The sequence below is a fragment of the Mustela putorius genome, unplaced genomic scaffold (genome assembly GCF_011764305.1).
Source record: "Mustela putorius furo isolate JIRA1106 unplaced genomic scaffold, ASM1176430v1.1 tig00003845_pilon_pilon_pilon, whole genome shotgun sequence".
Lineage (NCBI taxonomy): Eukaryota > Metazoa > Chordata > Mammalia > Carnivora > Mustelidae > Mustela > Mustela putorius.
The window spans coordinates 63,905,875-63,922,692 of record NW_025421998.1 but is presented as its reverse complement, the minus strand read 5'-3'; the positions used below and the strand labels follow the sequence as shown (position 1 = coordinate 63,922,692).

The following is a 16,818-nucleotide window of genomic DNA, read 5'->3' as shown; positions in this document are numbered from 1 at the left end:
TAATTAAAAGGAAAAGTACAGTTGACAAGAATTACTAAGGAGTAGAATACGAGGTGCAGACGAGGTGGTGTTAAGGACAGCTCCCAGCTATTGTGCCCTTCATAACCTCTCCACCTCCTTTTTGTTCTGGCAGCTGCTATGGCAACTACCTGCCAGGCAGAGAACACAGGAGGGACAGAGCGGGGAAGGGGTGGGGGGCAGTGCGCAGCCTGGCAGCGCCTCTGGCCTCCCTGCACTTTGCATCTCCTGCCCTTTCTGCTCCAGGCATTCTGGGACCTGTGTAAACCAGAAGATCCCAGACGTTCACACCGCGGGGGCAACTTCTGACCTTGACGGGCGGTGGTGGGGAACGGGTGGCTAACACGCCGCCTCTCCGGAGAGAACCCACCAGAAGCTGAGCCCCCGGAGCCCACAGTGGTAAGAGCCCAGCCATACTCCCTCGGGCGGGATTTCCCCTTTGACTCTCCCCAATCTTTCACTACTGTTCCCTGGGTTCCCTTCCCAAAATAAACGTCCCCCAAGCGCGCCCTTCCCCCAGGCTCTGCACCTGGCGGCGGCCTCCATTGCCGGAAGGGAGAGAAGGCGGGAGAGCCCGAGAGGAGAACGGATGTGGAGCTGGGCCGGCCTGTGAGGCGCAGGCTGGACGTCCAGGGGGAGCTGGCCAGGGGGCGGCTGGACAGCTTGAGTCTGGAAGCGGGAGCATCGCGCGCGGAGGAGACGGGGCTACTGGTCCCCAAGGGTCCCAGGGCCCCGGGGGTGGCCGGCGCCGCCCACGTTCACGGACTCACCCAGAGGACGCGTGTCCACCTCCCACTGTTCGCAGGCCGGTGACTCTTTCCCTGGCCCTGGCAGGGCAGCTGGAGAAGACGACAGCGTGTCCTGTGTTGGGACGTCGGCCTCCCGCCGACGCGGCGTCCTCACGCCGTGGAGCGCTCACGTTTGAACGAAAGCCTGTCGTCGAACGTCAGCGCGGCGACCGCGTCGGGTGGGATTCTCTCCCCTCCACTAAGAGTCCCCGGAGGTTTCAGGGCAGGAGGACGGGGAGTGAGAGGAGGGGCCTCTGGGGGAGGAGGAGAGCAGCAGCAGCAGCTGTGTTCCCAGGAGCACCTGTGACCGTCCGGCCCCCCGGCCCCCAGCCCCCAGCCCGAGCCTGCTCACACAGACGCTGCAAAGACAGGACCTGGCTTTTGTTTTCACTTCATTTAATTTGCCCGAATGAAGACTGCAATTACTAAGCAGTTTATACATTCCCCTGGGCTTCGGGGATGCTGTCCCTGGCAGAGTTGCCACCCCCATTTGGAAACTTCACCCGTAAAAGCATCAGACTCGCCTGCGTAGTATGTGGAAATCTGCAGTGTCATCCTTTGTGCAAGGGATAAAAATTCAACCCAGGGTACCGGTTTTAATAAAGCTTAATTAGACCAATTTGTAGTAAGCTGAGGTTTCCACTTTGCAATTTGACAAGCAGCTTGAGCTGCCTTGCTACGTTTTTATGTTCAGGAATTTCTGTATCTCAAAAGGTCGAATGGATCATAAAATTCTCTCCAAAAGACTCCTAAAGGAGTAGTGAATTTCTTCCATTGTGTGTGTGTGTGTGTGTGTGTTTTAGAATGTCTTTATTAATGATTGAAGGGTGATCTTGGGTAATGGTGGAGTTCAACCCATCACTGAGGTCCAGGGGGGCAGATCAGACTGGTCCCCCTCTCGTGAAACTCTTGCCACTAGCTCATGGCCCTCTTTCCAACAGTCAGGGAAAGACTTCACAGTCCCCACTACAGCACACAAACAACAACTCAAATTCACTTGGAGCTTCCTTGAAAGAGAAGCCTAGGGATGGCAAATAAATTTTGTATATTATCCTTGGATTGATTGGATGACATTATCTTTAAGACATGCCACAAAGTCGATTTTACTGAGTTGTGCTTTGATGTCATACCCCTGGAATTTCATCCAGGACCCTTAGAAGGAAAAATTTTGCGAAATTCACTCATACAGCTGTAGGGAAATAGTTGAGGCCACCGTTCGTTGGAAGAGGGATGTGGGTCAGGACACAAAAATGGAGAAAATGAAATAATTCTTTCTTCAGTGAATGTTTGACATCAGAAACTGTAGATATTCTACAAACAAAGCAAAACAAAACAAAAATGGAAAGAATGCTTTACAACCAGAAGAAGTTTCAAAAAATGGTTCACAGAGCATGTGGCAAAGACAGCCAGTCCTCTGTGGAGGTAGGGTCCACATTGCCTCTACACTGCTTGGGGCCACAGAAAGTCCTCCTGCCCTCTAAAGTTCTTCCATTCTGATCTGACACAGTGCCTTAAATACCTACGTTAGAAATAGGCAACTGCTTAAAGATGTTAAATGCCAGAAGACTCAAGATAAGAAAATGACAATATAAATATGATATCTAAAACCGATAATGCATAGGCCTCAGTCAGCTACATTTTTAAAAAGAGGGCCAGGAAAGAACTAGAACATAATAGGTTGCCAGGAGGGCAGGCCAGTTTGAACAGGGACAGGGAGATGGAGAGAGAAGCCTGGGAAAACTCCATTTAGGGAGAGAAGGAAAGAAGTAAAAATAAGGGCCAGAACTGGAAGGTGAGAGGAAGGAACAGCCGTAGAAGGGAATTGTCAAAGATCAACAGCTGACAGGACAGCTGGTTTGAACTCCTGGTAGAAGGTGTCCAGAAGCTACACTGCGATCGGTTTCTCTTCAAGGAAGCATTGCCGTTAGCCCAGCACTCTCTACTCCAACTGCTGGGATCTTTAGCTGGAAATGCTGAGATCCATGGTCTGTGAGGGAAAACCTTCCCTCTCCTCCTCGGGAAGAAGCATGAACAGAAACAGCAAGGCCAGCCAGTCCTACAGCCAGCTCCATGGACATCTGGCAGGACCCTTCCCCAGGCCTGTACACACTGGTGCCCATGACCTGTGATGGCTTACCTGGGGCAACTGCTCACATCCACGGTTCAAGCACCCAGTGGGACCAGGCCCACATAGTCCCTGACATCCCGCCGGCTCGGGACAGATGGAGACCAGTCATCGGGAAGTTTGCTTCTGCCCCCCGCTGCCTAGACATCTGGATGACAGATCACAGCTTTGAAGGAGTTCAGTGGAGGTTTTTAGACGTGGGGACTCTGTTCCCCTGTGTCATAAAAGGCTCGTGCCTGAAGCCAATGTGCATCAGGCCATGAAGTTCATAGGATGGAAAGCTCAAAACTGTACTTCACTTCCTTCCATTTGTCTGAAGGCAACACAGATTAAGCTTCATTTGCCTGACTCTCGCACTTCCATGGGGCTGCAGAAAGGTACACAGGGCTGTTTCTGTTACATGTTTGCTGTTTGACTCACAGCCTTGCCCTGTCTCCTCCCGGGCCTCTTCCTCCCCAGTAGAAAGGATTGTCCTCTTATGCTTGAAGGAGAAGAAACAAATGGAAGTCACATGCACTACCAATGAAAAGATAATAAACGTTGTTATGTGAGAAAAATAAAATGTGTATACATTATGTAGACAGATATTTCCATACATTGGCTATCACCAAACAGATAGTCCAAATGAGTGAGTCCTATGAACAATATATTATGGAACCAATTTCAAGGAAAACAACTTTTGCTTTGGAAATTGCATTCAGAATGTATGCACTTGAAATCAGTAAATATGAAAATTTTAACATTCAATACATTCTATTGGGTAGAACTTGAAGCCAGTGAAATATAAAACTCCCCAAATTTGACAACAATTTTTATTTTACCCATGTTCTTTTAAGGAAAAAAATTAAAATGTGTATGCCATACTGCTCCTTGATATTTTCCCCCTCAGAGTAAAGGAAATAAATAGCAAATCTAGAGATAATTAATATGGAAAAAGCCTTCCTTCCCTTGCTGCCCTCTCTATTCCCAAGCAAAAGGGTGAAGCTGATGGGTCCACTCTGATCCTCAGGCATGGTTGGGCATAGCAAACACTGCCCAGCCAAGCTGAACATTCCAGTTCCTCTGGGATCCTCCTCTGGCCACCATCTTTATCTCCTTTAACCAAAACAATGCAACCAGTCTGTGGCCCGAGCTAATGGCAAAGCAAAGAAGGGCAAGACAATCATACCGTGAATTATGGGGGATCTCAACAGGCAAATCAAAACTAAATTCACCTGTCAGCGCCTTTGAATGGGGTGGCCTAGTAAATTAAGAGATCCTTGGAAGGATCCTTCCCAGTGCATCTCAGAGAATCACAGAATTAACATAGCCATGTGGATCCGTCATGGAAATGAAATTGCTCAGGCTGAGCTGCTCTGTGAAGACAGACACTCCCCCAATGTCATCACATGAAACAGAGTGGAGAATGGTTTTCAGCATGATCAAGCAGCCCGTCCTATGCCCTCCCTGAGGTATTTTTTGGGGGGGGGGGGATAGGCATGGCAGATGCTGTGGATAAACCTGTCTTTTCAGCTTCACTTTCTTCCCACTTCAATTTCTTATCATAGCCAGTTAGTTCTGAGAACAAACTAAGTGAACAAGAGAGTTGTTCCTTAAGACAGGGTACCTCTGATCTGGCTTTTTTTCAGGAGGGCAGTGGGAATTCATAGTGAGGATCCTTCAAATCTCCTCCTTCCAGAAGCCTGCAGGTGATCCAGCAGAAACACCTCACATCGCGGGCTCCCAGAGCAGCCGGCTCAGCGCAGGGAGAGATCTGGCCGGGCTTCCTGCTGCCTTCCTCGCCCCTTCATGCCTGCTTCAGTACCCGAGCCAGAAGGAGCTGTTCAGGATCCAATTCTTTAAATTATATGTCGGAACATGGTGAAAATGGCAATATAACAAATGGTATTTACACTTTTGGAGCCAAAGTGAAACTTTTTCATCACCACAAACATTTCCTAAAGCCCAAAATTTTGCTGCTGAAAGAACCCCTCAGAGGAATTACTTAGAAAGCCAAATTCCAGTTGGAGGAAGCAGAGAAGTTTATGTCAGCTTTTAAAGCATAAACTGGATTATGACATAATGTGGCTAAAACATGACAAGATTGTTCCAACCGGAACTCTGAGTAAGTTATGTTTTCCAGATATTTTACCTGTTGGTGTGACCAGAGCTGCTGACACTGGTTTCCAGTGTTTGGACCCTGAGCCTCCCCTACTCCTGCCATCAGGCCACAGCCAACTCAGTAAAAGCAGTGGTTAAGAGTGTCTGCCTTGGATAGCCCTATAAAAGCAACCAGTGCCTAATGAGTCTGAAAGATGTCTCCTCGCCAGACAGGTCAACACTGAAGGTCACACAGAACAGTCTTACTAGAAGCCTTCTCTTCTCACTTCCTTCCCTCTCTGGATGCTCAGAAGACACATCAAAGATGCTTGAACAGACCCAGGCACAGGAAGCAAAAAAGGGCTTAGAACAAAATGCCTGAATGTCCTCAAATTCGGCTTGGGCTCATCCCATTAGAAATCAAGGGGAGTTTGTAAAACCTCTTGGAGGGTGTGAGCCACATTGCTGCAACTCAGGAAAGCTCTGGATTTGTTTTACCCCCAAAGTACCAAAACACATGTTATTCTCTGCATGCCCAGGCTACCTGCTTATGTTTCTCCTTATCCATGCAGGGTAAGTGCCTTAAACTGCACTATCCCTGCGCACGCGCTTGCACACACACACACACACACACACACACACACACACATCCCTCTTTGCATAGAGCCTGTTGGACCTAGTAAGGAATAAATAGAACCTCTCTAGATTAGCAAGGCTCAGCTGAGGAGTCACTTTCTCTAGCAAACTTTCACTGATGTACTCCCAAACACAAAACCCCAAAACCCCAAATTGGGCTTTCTGGGGCTCCACGGCCAGCCGTGTGCTTCTCTGGTTTACCACAAGTCCCAAGACCTAAACTGTGATCGTCACAGTATTAAGGCCTGTATCTTCATCTGAAGGCTCAGAATGTCTAGGGAACTGAACCAAACACAACCTAAAGAAAACATCTGGATTTGCAAGAGGAATTTCTGTAAATCTGCCCTCCTCCCCCTGTTCCTTATGTGACAGCCTGGCACTCATTGTCACCCCCCATCACGCAAGCCACCAACTTGTCTATCCGCCTTCCAAGCTCTTACAAAGTTCTCCTGCTTTTATTCTGGTTTTGGGAGCTAATCTCGTCTCACCTGGATCATCTCACGCACCTCCCACCTGCCCTTTGCCCTGAAAAAATCCCACCTCCCTCCACTCACCGAGACAAAGCTCTAATCACAGAAGTGCTAGGGGCAAACAGCCCTGTATTTTTACCCCATCCCAGACAAATGTGGTTTTCTTGAACGCACTGTGACATAAAGTACTTTGGGAAGTACTGCGCCGAAGAGTAAAACTCAGGCTGCTTGGCAGAGTCGTAAGAGGCCATCCATTCACATCTTTATACCACATCATTTCCGGTGCAGCCTTGGTGCCTTGTTCTCCCTCTACCCGGAACACATTTCCTGCTTTGCTTGGCCAGGCTCACTCTGAATTCGCCTCTAAGGCTCATGTTTGTGTGGATTTCCCAAGCTTCTCCCCGCCATTCATCTTTTCAAAGCTGGCTGGCTCAAAATTAATCTGAAAGGGAACCGCGGTAAAAAGGGATCTCATGCAGGAGTGTGCTGTTCAATCGGTTTAATGAAGCCCGATATAGCAACATGGTTTTAAAGCCCGAAGGGCCCCCTTAAAGGCTAAACGTCTGGGTTCTTAATTCAAGGTCAACATAATCAGCAGAATTGGTCTCGCTTCGCTTCCTTCTTTGTTCATTCTTAGCCACTTGAACACTCTCCATTTTCAGAATTAAAATCCTGGTTTCTGAAAAGATTTTTACTTCAGGATTTAGAATTGGAAACCATTTTTGCTTGCTCCTGAGGGTTATGTTTGGAGGAGATAGCTAATTAAAATATCTTGGCACCTGTCCCCTAAGGCATTTTCCTTCTCCCACACCAGGAGCTTTCCAGCTCACATCTTTAGTATTTGTCAGATCCATATCAATGTGAGTGACAAAGAGCAGCTAAGGAACAGAAACTCAACAAGGAAGAGTGCCACACAGAGCTGTTGCAACCATGAGGCTTGGCTTGATTTTATTTATGTAAGAAAAATTTATTGACTACCTACCAGGTTATTTTTCTTAATTAGGGTAATGTATTCATGGGTGTTTACATTATTCTCTATGTCTTTTTATATGTCTGAAACATTTCATAATAAGAAAAAGTTTTCCAGTCAAAATAGGTTATCCGGTCAACAAAAGCTGGGGAGGAGTCAACCACTGGGCTCTTCTCATCTCATCAGGAGATGGCCTTTACAATCTGGTGGTCAGATACTCAGGCAATACTCAACAAGTTAGAGGGAGACCTTCTACCTGAAGAGTTGATGATTCTCAACTTTTTCATCAATAATTGCTGTTGTCAACATCCAGTATTCATTTTTATTCCAAGTTCAAAACTTTATGTTCAAAATCTTTTAAATTCCTATTTTCACAGGGAGACAGGAAAGGACTTCCTCTTACTGAGCACAAGCTACTTGCAATTGGAATCATAATTGTGCTTGTTCTTCCTCAAGGGCATTTGTCCCTCATCAAATTCAATATTCATAGCTAATAGCATAGTTAAAATAAGGATTTTATACATGTAAGTAGCGTGATATTAGCCCATCTTTTAATTTTATATATACTGTGTCGCCAACATGAATTACTAGCCTGGGATACATATATATAAATATTCATTTCCACTTCTCTAACCCTGCAGGAGTTTGGCCTTGAGATCCATTGAAAATATGTAACTAAGATGAGGCCACTGCCATTGAAGCATTTGGTTAACCTCCATTCTGGTCAATCATTTGATAAAATCATTGTTCATCTATAGCCATGGCCAAAACCAGAACATGGCAAACGGACCATTCGGCTCATTTTACCATGCTCCCCCATCACAGAGCTGCCTGCTGGGATTAGTAGGCACCAATAACCCTCTGCCCTTTCTGCCTTCTCTTTTTTCTAGAATTAGGAATGAAAAAATTTATAATATTTAAACTAGCCGTGAATAAAAATACATCACACAAACTTGTAATCAAGCCACCCAAATTGCCAGAGTTGGTCCATGAGGAAGAGTCTTCATCTCCTTCACCATGGTCAGACGTGATTGAAAATGCTGAGATAGGGGCTATTAATCGTCACTCACTCCTTGGATGAATCATGAGTAGTAAATAACCATCCACAATTTTCCCTTCTGTGGTCTCTCTTTCATAAAGTGAAAACTCAGTGTGAAATGGAAAGGAATTTAAAGATAATCTAAAAGAATTAAAGATGATCTAAAAAGGAACCAATCAGAAGAGGTCCACTGATCTGCCCTATCCTTCCTTTCAGTACAGGGGGAAATACATGAGATTATAAATCTAAGAGTTGTGCGAACTCCGATGGTCTCAGATCTCTGTGCAAGTAATCCTATCAGCGGCAGGGTGTCTCGTTTTCTTGATTCTTAACCTTGCTCATATGCCACCCAGCCTCTTTGTGTTACAGATAAGCAAAAGTGTGGCTCCAAATGCTTAAACAGTGTGGAGAAGGTCACAACTATATTTGGAACCTAAGTCCCCTAAAAAGCTCTCTTTCCAAATGTAGCACTAAAGCAATGACCAGGCTACCTTGGGTTCCAGATATTAAGATATTTAGGACCCATGGAAAACAACAACAACCACATTTTCTGGTGTCCCAGCCAGTCAGTATTACACTCTGTGCTTTATTCAGTTTACTCAAACAGCTGGAAATGTCCCAGCAAAGAATCCAAATTAATACTTGAGCTGTCACGAATGCATGACAGGCAATGGCAACATACGGATTGTCAAAAATTTGGGGATTTGCTCTTCTCTATTAATAGTACTCTACAGAAATTAAGTATTGTAGGTTATATAAAATATGTCTAAATAAAGCCGTTATAAAATTGATGAGCCCAAAGCTGATATGGTTTACTTATGAAGTATAACACAGCACATCTTGGAAGAGAAAATACATTGTTTTAAATATTAAGCCCTTTATTGACTACACTGTAGAACATAGTATTTTTAGACATCAGTAAGTTTTGTTTTGTTGACATTTTCATTTATTAACTGAAAACAAAATTCAGGAAGCTCACGTGATGACCAGTAGTAAACTACCAGTAAATTAGAGCAAGTACAGAGACCAGTCTTTGTTTGGCCTGACGTTAAATCAACTGGTCAGTAAAGGCTTTCTGCATAATAATTATGACATACTAACAGTCTCCAAATAGCACTGGACTAGGATCCCCTGGAATTAATTAGTGATTTTTTCATTTTACACATGGAATAGTCACACAAGGTAGATGGCTTACATCAACTTATTATATTTGCCCATCCTCAATTGCTCTAAGATTCAAAGAAATGGTTACTTTCTCATATGTTGTGCAAAAGTTTCTCCAAATATCTGCTCATGCTCAATAAAACTAACATATCACCCAAACATTCTTTAATCTCACTGTGACATATAAATGGACATCCATCATACACACATTCATAATTAGGTGACTCAAAGAATATGCAAAGATGGCAAGAAACCATTCAATTCTTTGGCTATGCTCGACTGACAAATATATATTTCTTGGCAACAAGCCAATCGGTTTTGGAAATAATATTGGACCATGACCCAAGAAAGTCTAACAACCTATCCCTTGCTTTCCATGCACCATTAGGACCTGTCACCAATCACCAGCCATCTCTCTCAGGCATACATTCCTCTTCTTGGAAGCAGGAAATGCCCCTGGATAACTTTGCCCTTCTCCAGAGAAACACATTTTCCACTAAACTGCAAGTCTTGATTCAAAGCTAAAATTAATGCAGGCAGGCAATTTGGGTTTCTTAGAAACTTCTTAAAAATGACAAATGTATGTGATGTTAAAGCCATCCAATATGTCTGCATGCTGCCTTATTAAATTACCAACACCTGGTTTATTTATACAATGATTCCAATGGCTTACAGGTTAGGATCCTAGAAATAATACATGTCTTATAGCAAAAAATATACATATAATAATCCACCTATAGTTTATATAAATGATGAAATGTTTCTGAATATATCTATATATCTATATATGTACACATATATACTCTCTGTGTGTGTATGTGAAGAATCCGCACACAAATACTGCAGTCCTTCATTGGCTCTTCCACTTCAGTGTCAAGGACACCAGGTTTCAAAGTCTTAAAAGCAGAACAAAGGTCACCGCTGAGGACAGAGGACTGGCTTGATGCACCTTCCCTTGTGAAGGACCAAGTTTGCTGGACAGTGGCAGCCTGCAATGCATGGCTTATTGCATGGACCGATCTCATTCCAGTTGTCACAGGTCTTGGCACATCCTGGACCACAGGTATCGTACACAGCCCCGTGCTTACATTGGGTGGCTGAAAAAAAAAAAAAAAAGGCAGACACGGGTGAGACGTGGATAAACAGCCACGTCAGTTCAACCCCAGCCCCATGTCAACCACTGCTACAGCCCTTCCACAGCACAGATGCACTTTTGCATTTTAACAAAGGAATAACCAACCTCCGACCTTCCTCAAACACTCTGGGTATCACTGGCACCTGAAAAAAACAGTATCTAAGGTCCACCTGCTGGGCTAGTGAACCTCAAAATAAAATAAAATGGAAAGCTTTTTATTCCCAGAGAAGACAAACTATATATTAGTAAAGCTCCCAGGAAGTCTATGAGGTTATTTGGTTATTGAGAGCAGTCTGGAAAATCAACTCCAAATAGTGCTGAAAGCTATCAAGTTGTGATGAATAGGAATATTTTATGCAACCACATCAATATTCAAATACACAGAATTATACATACAGGGGAAAAAAAAAACCCTGCCAACGATACGTGACATATTTTAATCATAGTAATCAATTTGAGGCAAATTAGAACAAGAGTGGGATAAAAACCAAGGAAGGAAAAATGAGATGAGTACCTGGGGAGAGGGAAATACGTGGCTGGCTGGCCAGAGAATATAAAAATGATGATCTAGCCAAATCACCACCCATTTGCTATCTTTGTTTACTTAGAGCTATAATGATTCTGACAATACTCTGAGAGTTCCGGAAAATTCATGAATAGATTTGTCAGGAAAAAATGCTGCAAACCTTCTAGAAGTTTTATGACATACAAACTTTCCTATCTGGGTTATTTTCAGGGACGGTCAAAGAAGCCCCCGCCCCCCATTCTCATGAAGAGGAAAGTAGAAGAGGGGCTTTTCAAAAACACCAGCAACAATCTAACCTTCCTCTGACATTGCTCCAAACAAAATGAATAGCAAGGCAAGACGATCTGTTGAAACCTCTCTACTACAGCTTATGTCGTTTGCAAAATAATACCTTGTAAAGAATCACATAATTCTAAAACTGAAAAGTTGAACTGGCTTTCAAGCAAGTGCACCTTAAGCTCAATCTTTCCAATTAGAGATTTAGAGTTACCATGGAACATTCATGTTTGACCATGTCTAACTTACAATAAGCTAGTAGGAGCTCTCTCTGTCCCAAGTTCTGATGGCCAACCCCTCCCTTGCCTCTTTAGGCCCCCGAATGATCACAACCTCTCTGATATCAGGGAATGATAGAATAAAAAAAATAAATAGTCTTTGTCCCTACTTCCTGGCACACAGCTCCTAAAGTCCATGGAATCTCCAGAGTAATAAATGTATTCTGTATGCTAAAGACATGGCGGGTGGCTAGGGGACCCTACATAGCTTCAGGATCGGGGCTGGTTACCAAAAAAAAACAAGGTCTGATTAGAAGGTTGCAATTTTCAGCCCCACCACCCAAACTCCAGGAAGGGGAGATGGGGTGGCTACTGAGTTTATCATCAGTGGCCAATGATTTCATTGACCATGCCTGCATAAGGAAACCTCCATAAAAACTCTCAAATGACTAATAACAAGGTTCAGAAACCTCCAGAGCTCAGGAACATATCAAGATACTGGGAAGGTGGTGTCCTTCCTCCACTGGGACCATAACTCCTTCGTCCAGACCCTTTTGTGCCTTGCTATATGTACCTCTTCGTCTGTTCATTTGTATCCTTTATAACAAACCAGTTAGTAAATAGTGTTTTCCAGAGTTTTGTGAGACATTTTAGCTGTTAAGTCTGAAAAGGAAGGGGGATTTTAAGAACACCTCTCTCCCCCTACTTTGCAGCCAAAGCAGATAGAAGTGAGGGTAACCGAGAGACCTAACACTTGGAACTGGCATCCAAAGTGAGGGCAGTCTTGTGACACTGAGACCTTAAGCCGACAGAGTCTGATACCAGCTCTGTGTAGTTAGTGTCAGAATTCAATTAAATTGTAGGGGGCCCAGTTGGTCTCTGGAACTTTGGAGAATTGGTTGGTATGAGAAAAACCCACACACATTCAGTGTCGAAATATTGTGAGTATAAACAGCTCATTTCCAGGGCACTGGGCTTTTCTTTGTTATTCTCCTACACCCGATTTATCCCTTTTCAAGAAGCCCATCTATAAAAATTACCTCAACTAGTAAATGTGAGTGTGCCCTTTGTTTTCTGACTGGATCCCAAGTGATGTAGTAGATAAGTAAAAAATTACTGCTGCTTGTTAATGCTACATTCCCTAACATTACCACTACCATGTAACTTTATTGTTTCAGCTTTTCACGATTTAATTTTATTCCTTAGGCTACTAGGAACCTCCTCTAGGCAAGCCAAGCCTGAGACCCACCCTCTGCCTTGATCTAGTGCCATTATTTAGCTTGGTGAGTGTTAACTACCATCCAGCCCATCTTCCGCGGTTCTAGACACTTCCCAGTTTGTTTTTCCACCTCTCTTATCTGGATGAGCTCTTCCTTCACTCTCTGCTCAGAGCACCTGCTGCCCACCTCCATTCCTGCCTTTACAACGTGCAGCTGTACTCACAGGTTTCCTTGTCTTCTCTCTCTCTCTCCCATTAAATCTCGGCCACTAGAGGGAAAGGCTATCTTGTTTCTTTATTTTCAACAACAGTGTGCTGTTTAACATGCAGCAGGTAGTCAGAGGCCTACCGAGCGCTATATGGATGAGTGAGTGGGCAGAGCAACACAACTCTTCCTTTAAATCTTGCTTGCTTTTCTGACAATCTTTTGGCTTTTGACAGATCCCTTCAAAAAAATTTTTTCCCCTTTCAGTGGCTAACGGAATATCCTATACATTATTTATGTCTAACAATTTGGAAACATCCTAGCTGAATAGCATATTCACCCACAATGACTATTTCCCCGTGTTGTTAGGTTTTCCACTGAAAATTAGAATGATCAGGGAGCTTCCTGACGCCTGACATCCCTCCCCACCCAAAAACCTAGCCCAGGTAATTTTCATATGCCGTCAGAACTGAGAACTTATCCTATACACAACCCTCACATCCATGCTTCAGTCACTGCAGAGACTCATGCCTTTTTAGCAAATGAGAAAGCAACTATTTCTAAAGTGGAAGGAAGAGCGCAATGAGCGCTCCTGTTGTTTCCCACCGTCTGCCACCTAAAACCCTACTGGAGCTCCTCCGCAGACTCAGAGCCCCCATCCTTCCTTACTGAGGGGTTCAGGTCACCGACACGAGCACCCATACGTCGTTTCCCTGTCGCCGCTCCACCGCATCTACACCCATCCTTGACTTGCCACTCCTGGGTTCTGACCCCTCTCCTCTCCATGAACTTGCTCTTTTAGTTGTTTGTCCTTTTCATTGCATATTTATCCTCTTCTCTGTTGGCTCCATCTTCTAAATATTACAAACATCTTCAGAGCAATGCTAACCTTTGATGAAAAAAGATTCTGTAACGTATCAGACTTAATGCCTTCTTCCTTTTACCTCTAAATCTCATTAGAGAGTTTATAGTCATTCTATCCAATTCCTCTGCAATTAATCAACATTAATAGACCTGTTTTTCTCAGCTACCACTTTATTGAAGCAGTTCCCACCAAAATTTTTCATAATGACTCTGTCTACCGATACACTGGTAAGCCCCATTCTCCCATAACCTTTCCACAAAATATTTGGTGTTACTCTCTATCTTATGACACTGAACCCCCCAGTTTCTAACACCTTAAGGACACCTTCTGTCCTGCGTTTGTCTACTTTCTTCTTTCCCTTACATTGTCTTGCCTTCTCACTCTCTCTCTCTTTCTATCAGCTACTACAGTGCCATCTCTAATTTCTAGTTCTGATTCTCTTCCCAATCTCATCATTTTCCAAGTCTTAATTCAAATGGTGCTTCTTCCAAGTAGCTTCCTGGATCGCCCCCAAAATATCCTTTCTCTCTCTGCACCCCACAGCACTTTTCATGTTAAAGTTATTTGTTTGTTTTAATCCCCAGTTCCAGTGCAGCTGTAGTTCTTAATCACAGATGCTCATCACAGTCCCTTGAGGATCTTTCAAAAGGTATTATTCCTTAACCCCATTCCCCAAAGATTTTTGCTCTGAGTCTACAGTGGGGCCCGAGCGGCTGTAGATTATAAAAGTTCTGGGTATGGCCTGTCATAGTTACCAATGTCAAGGACCCATGGTTGAAAAAAGTGAACTGTTGAGGCCCTGGTCCTGTGGGCAGAGTCCTTGTCTACCATGACCCAAGGTTCTGGCACAAGGCCAAGCACAGAGGAACAGCTTAATAAATGTTAGTGCCTGTTGGATGATGATTTAATCTTAATGATGCTCAATCCATCATCTCATTTCCCAGTGTGGATTACATTTGGCTGGACTTGAGTTCATTTTCCACTCAGCTGCTTCCAGAAAGCCTCTTTGAACTCGCTTTACCCGCCAGATACTTTGCTTCCCTTTAAATCTTGCAAAGATCACTTATAACATGAAAACTTGATAGAATTTCCTCTTTCTACCCATATTCTCTCCTTTTCCCACATGCTCTCATAAACATGATCTCTCTCATGTTCTCCTCCTCTCTCTGACCTCTCAATGATTCCTTCTAGCTCTAGCACTTAACTTACTGATGTTCTGCTATGACATTTCACCTTTGACTACCTGAACACTGATTATTTCCTTCACAATCTATGGCTAGAAAGTAGAACGTAGAAAATGGAGAACTACTAGGAAAAAAGCGGGGGGCTCTTTTCTCATTGAATAAATACCATTTCCATTTCAGTTCAAATTAATAAATCTCTCCCACCTATCTGCCATGTGGTAGGCATTTTCTTGGGCCAGGGAATCAAATGTGAGTAAGATATCATCTTTGATCTCCAGTTACAGGAGTCTGGGCATACAACCAAACAGGTGAAGGTGACATGTAAACAGATTCTTAATAAAATGCAAGAGGTACCATATTAGATCACTGGAACAAAATACTATAGAGGAGTAAGAGGGAGATATCACCCTGACGTTGAGGGTAGGTCAGCATCTAAGAAGACCTCAGAGAACAGAGCCCACTTAGGTCTTAAAAGGTGAGTAGCAACTGTCAGACAGGCTGTGGTGGGAAGAGTTGCCCAGGTAGAGAGAGGGCAAGGGCAGGATGTGGGCAACAACAAATTGTCTGGCTCAATCAGGGAATGAGGATCCCAGTTTGGTAGATGGGAGCACAGAATTTGAGGAGGGAGAGACGGGGAGACAAAGGAAGACAAGCAAGCAAGGGCTGTAAGTCTCGGCAAAGGGGAATCTTGTGAGGGTTTTAGCTGGGGGATGATGTAATTACATTTGCCTTCAAATTGATCATCAACTTTTATATGATCCTAGAAAGCGAATACTGACTCAGACCGTTTGACCCTTCTGTGAATTCAAAATGATTTCTAATATATAATAGGCAAAAGATAATTTTTTAAAACCTAAATGTGACCAATATGCACATAGACATTTAAAAAAGGATTCATCTGGTTAAATTAATTTTTTTTATAAGCCAGCAAACTACCGAAGTGATTAGGGTTGGCATGTATTTGTTCTCAAGAGGGCACACAAGCAGCCACTGTGTAACACATACAAGCAGCAGTGTGTGTTACTTTATGTGGTAGCCCATAAAAGCACTAGGTGTTGGCTTTATCTGTAAATTCAATAAGCATGGCTCTGCGCCCTCTGGAACTCAGCTGTCTTCATGTCCCTCTACTGGTGTTAAAGATGACCATACTGACTTTATCCCCTAAACTGTTAAAGGAGGCATCCAGTTGGCCAAGGAAAAGCTCATTGTGTATAAGGAAAGCAGTTGCTACACAGAAGGGGCTAGAATCACCCGGAATTTGTAGGGAAAAAAACAAAACAAAACGGGAAAATGCTCATAGAACCCAGCAGTCTATATGATGTGCTACAGAAAGATACACACCACTTTGAATATCCTAGCACCTTTCCCACTTATAAGATGTATCATTGAAAGTGCAGTGACAATTAGCATCAGCTACAGGGAGGTGGTGGAAAATCCGCTAAGGATAGCCAAGTGAGATGCGCAACCTAGATCACAGCAAAGTTAAACTCAGAGATTACCAAGTGACCACCATCAGTGATAAGACACAAATCAAGAGAAATCAGAAAGCTCTACATAACAAATGTTTGAACAAATTCATTGATGTTTACAGAAATATGCAAATAAATATATATTCATATTCAAATGTGTTTTTCTGCAGTGCTCTTGCTGGTCTGTTTTCATAATGATGAACAACAGAGGCTGTAAAGCAAATTGACCTGAGTTTCATTCCCAACTTACGCATTTTCTAGCTCTGTGACTTGCAGCCAATCACTTAAATATTCTAAACTTCAATGTCCTTATCATTAAAATGTGGGCAATAGAATGTTACCACATAGACTATAATGCAGATTTAACCAGATAAAATATCATAAAAGTACTAGTGTAGTCCTCAGGGCAAAGGAAATGCTTATAAAATGGCG

At 43.6% G+C, this 16,818-nt stretch overlaps 1 protein-coding gene across 7 annotated transcripts in view; it reads right to left on the bottom strand.

Moving 5' to 3' along the window:
• Positions 1-8,978: 8,978 nt before the first annotated feature.
• The window catches only part of BMPER (BMP binding endothelial regulator), a 347,002-nt gene continuing 339,162 nt past the window's right edge, over positions 8,979-16,818 (bottom strand). For 6 of the 7 annotated variants that reach the window (XM_045062867.1, XM_045062866.1, XM_013061473.2 and 3 more), the window contains one exon: positions 8,979-10,386. In XM_045062867.1, coding sequence (XP_044918802.1) covers positions 10,205-10,386 — 182 coding nt within the window. In that variant the 3' untranslated portion in view covers positions 8,979-10,204. The remainder of the gene's footprint in view (positions 10,387-16,818) is intronic. The other variant, XM_045062868.1, reaches the window with a different exon arrangement.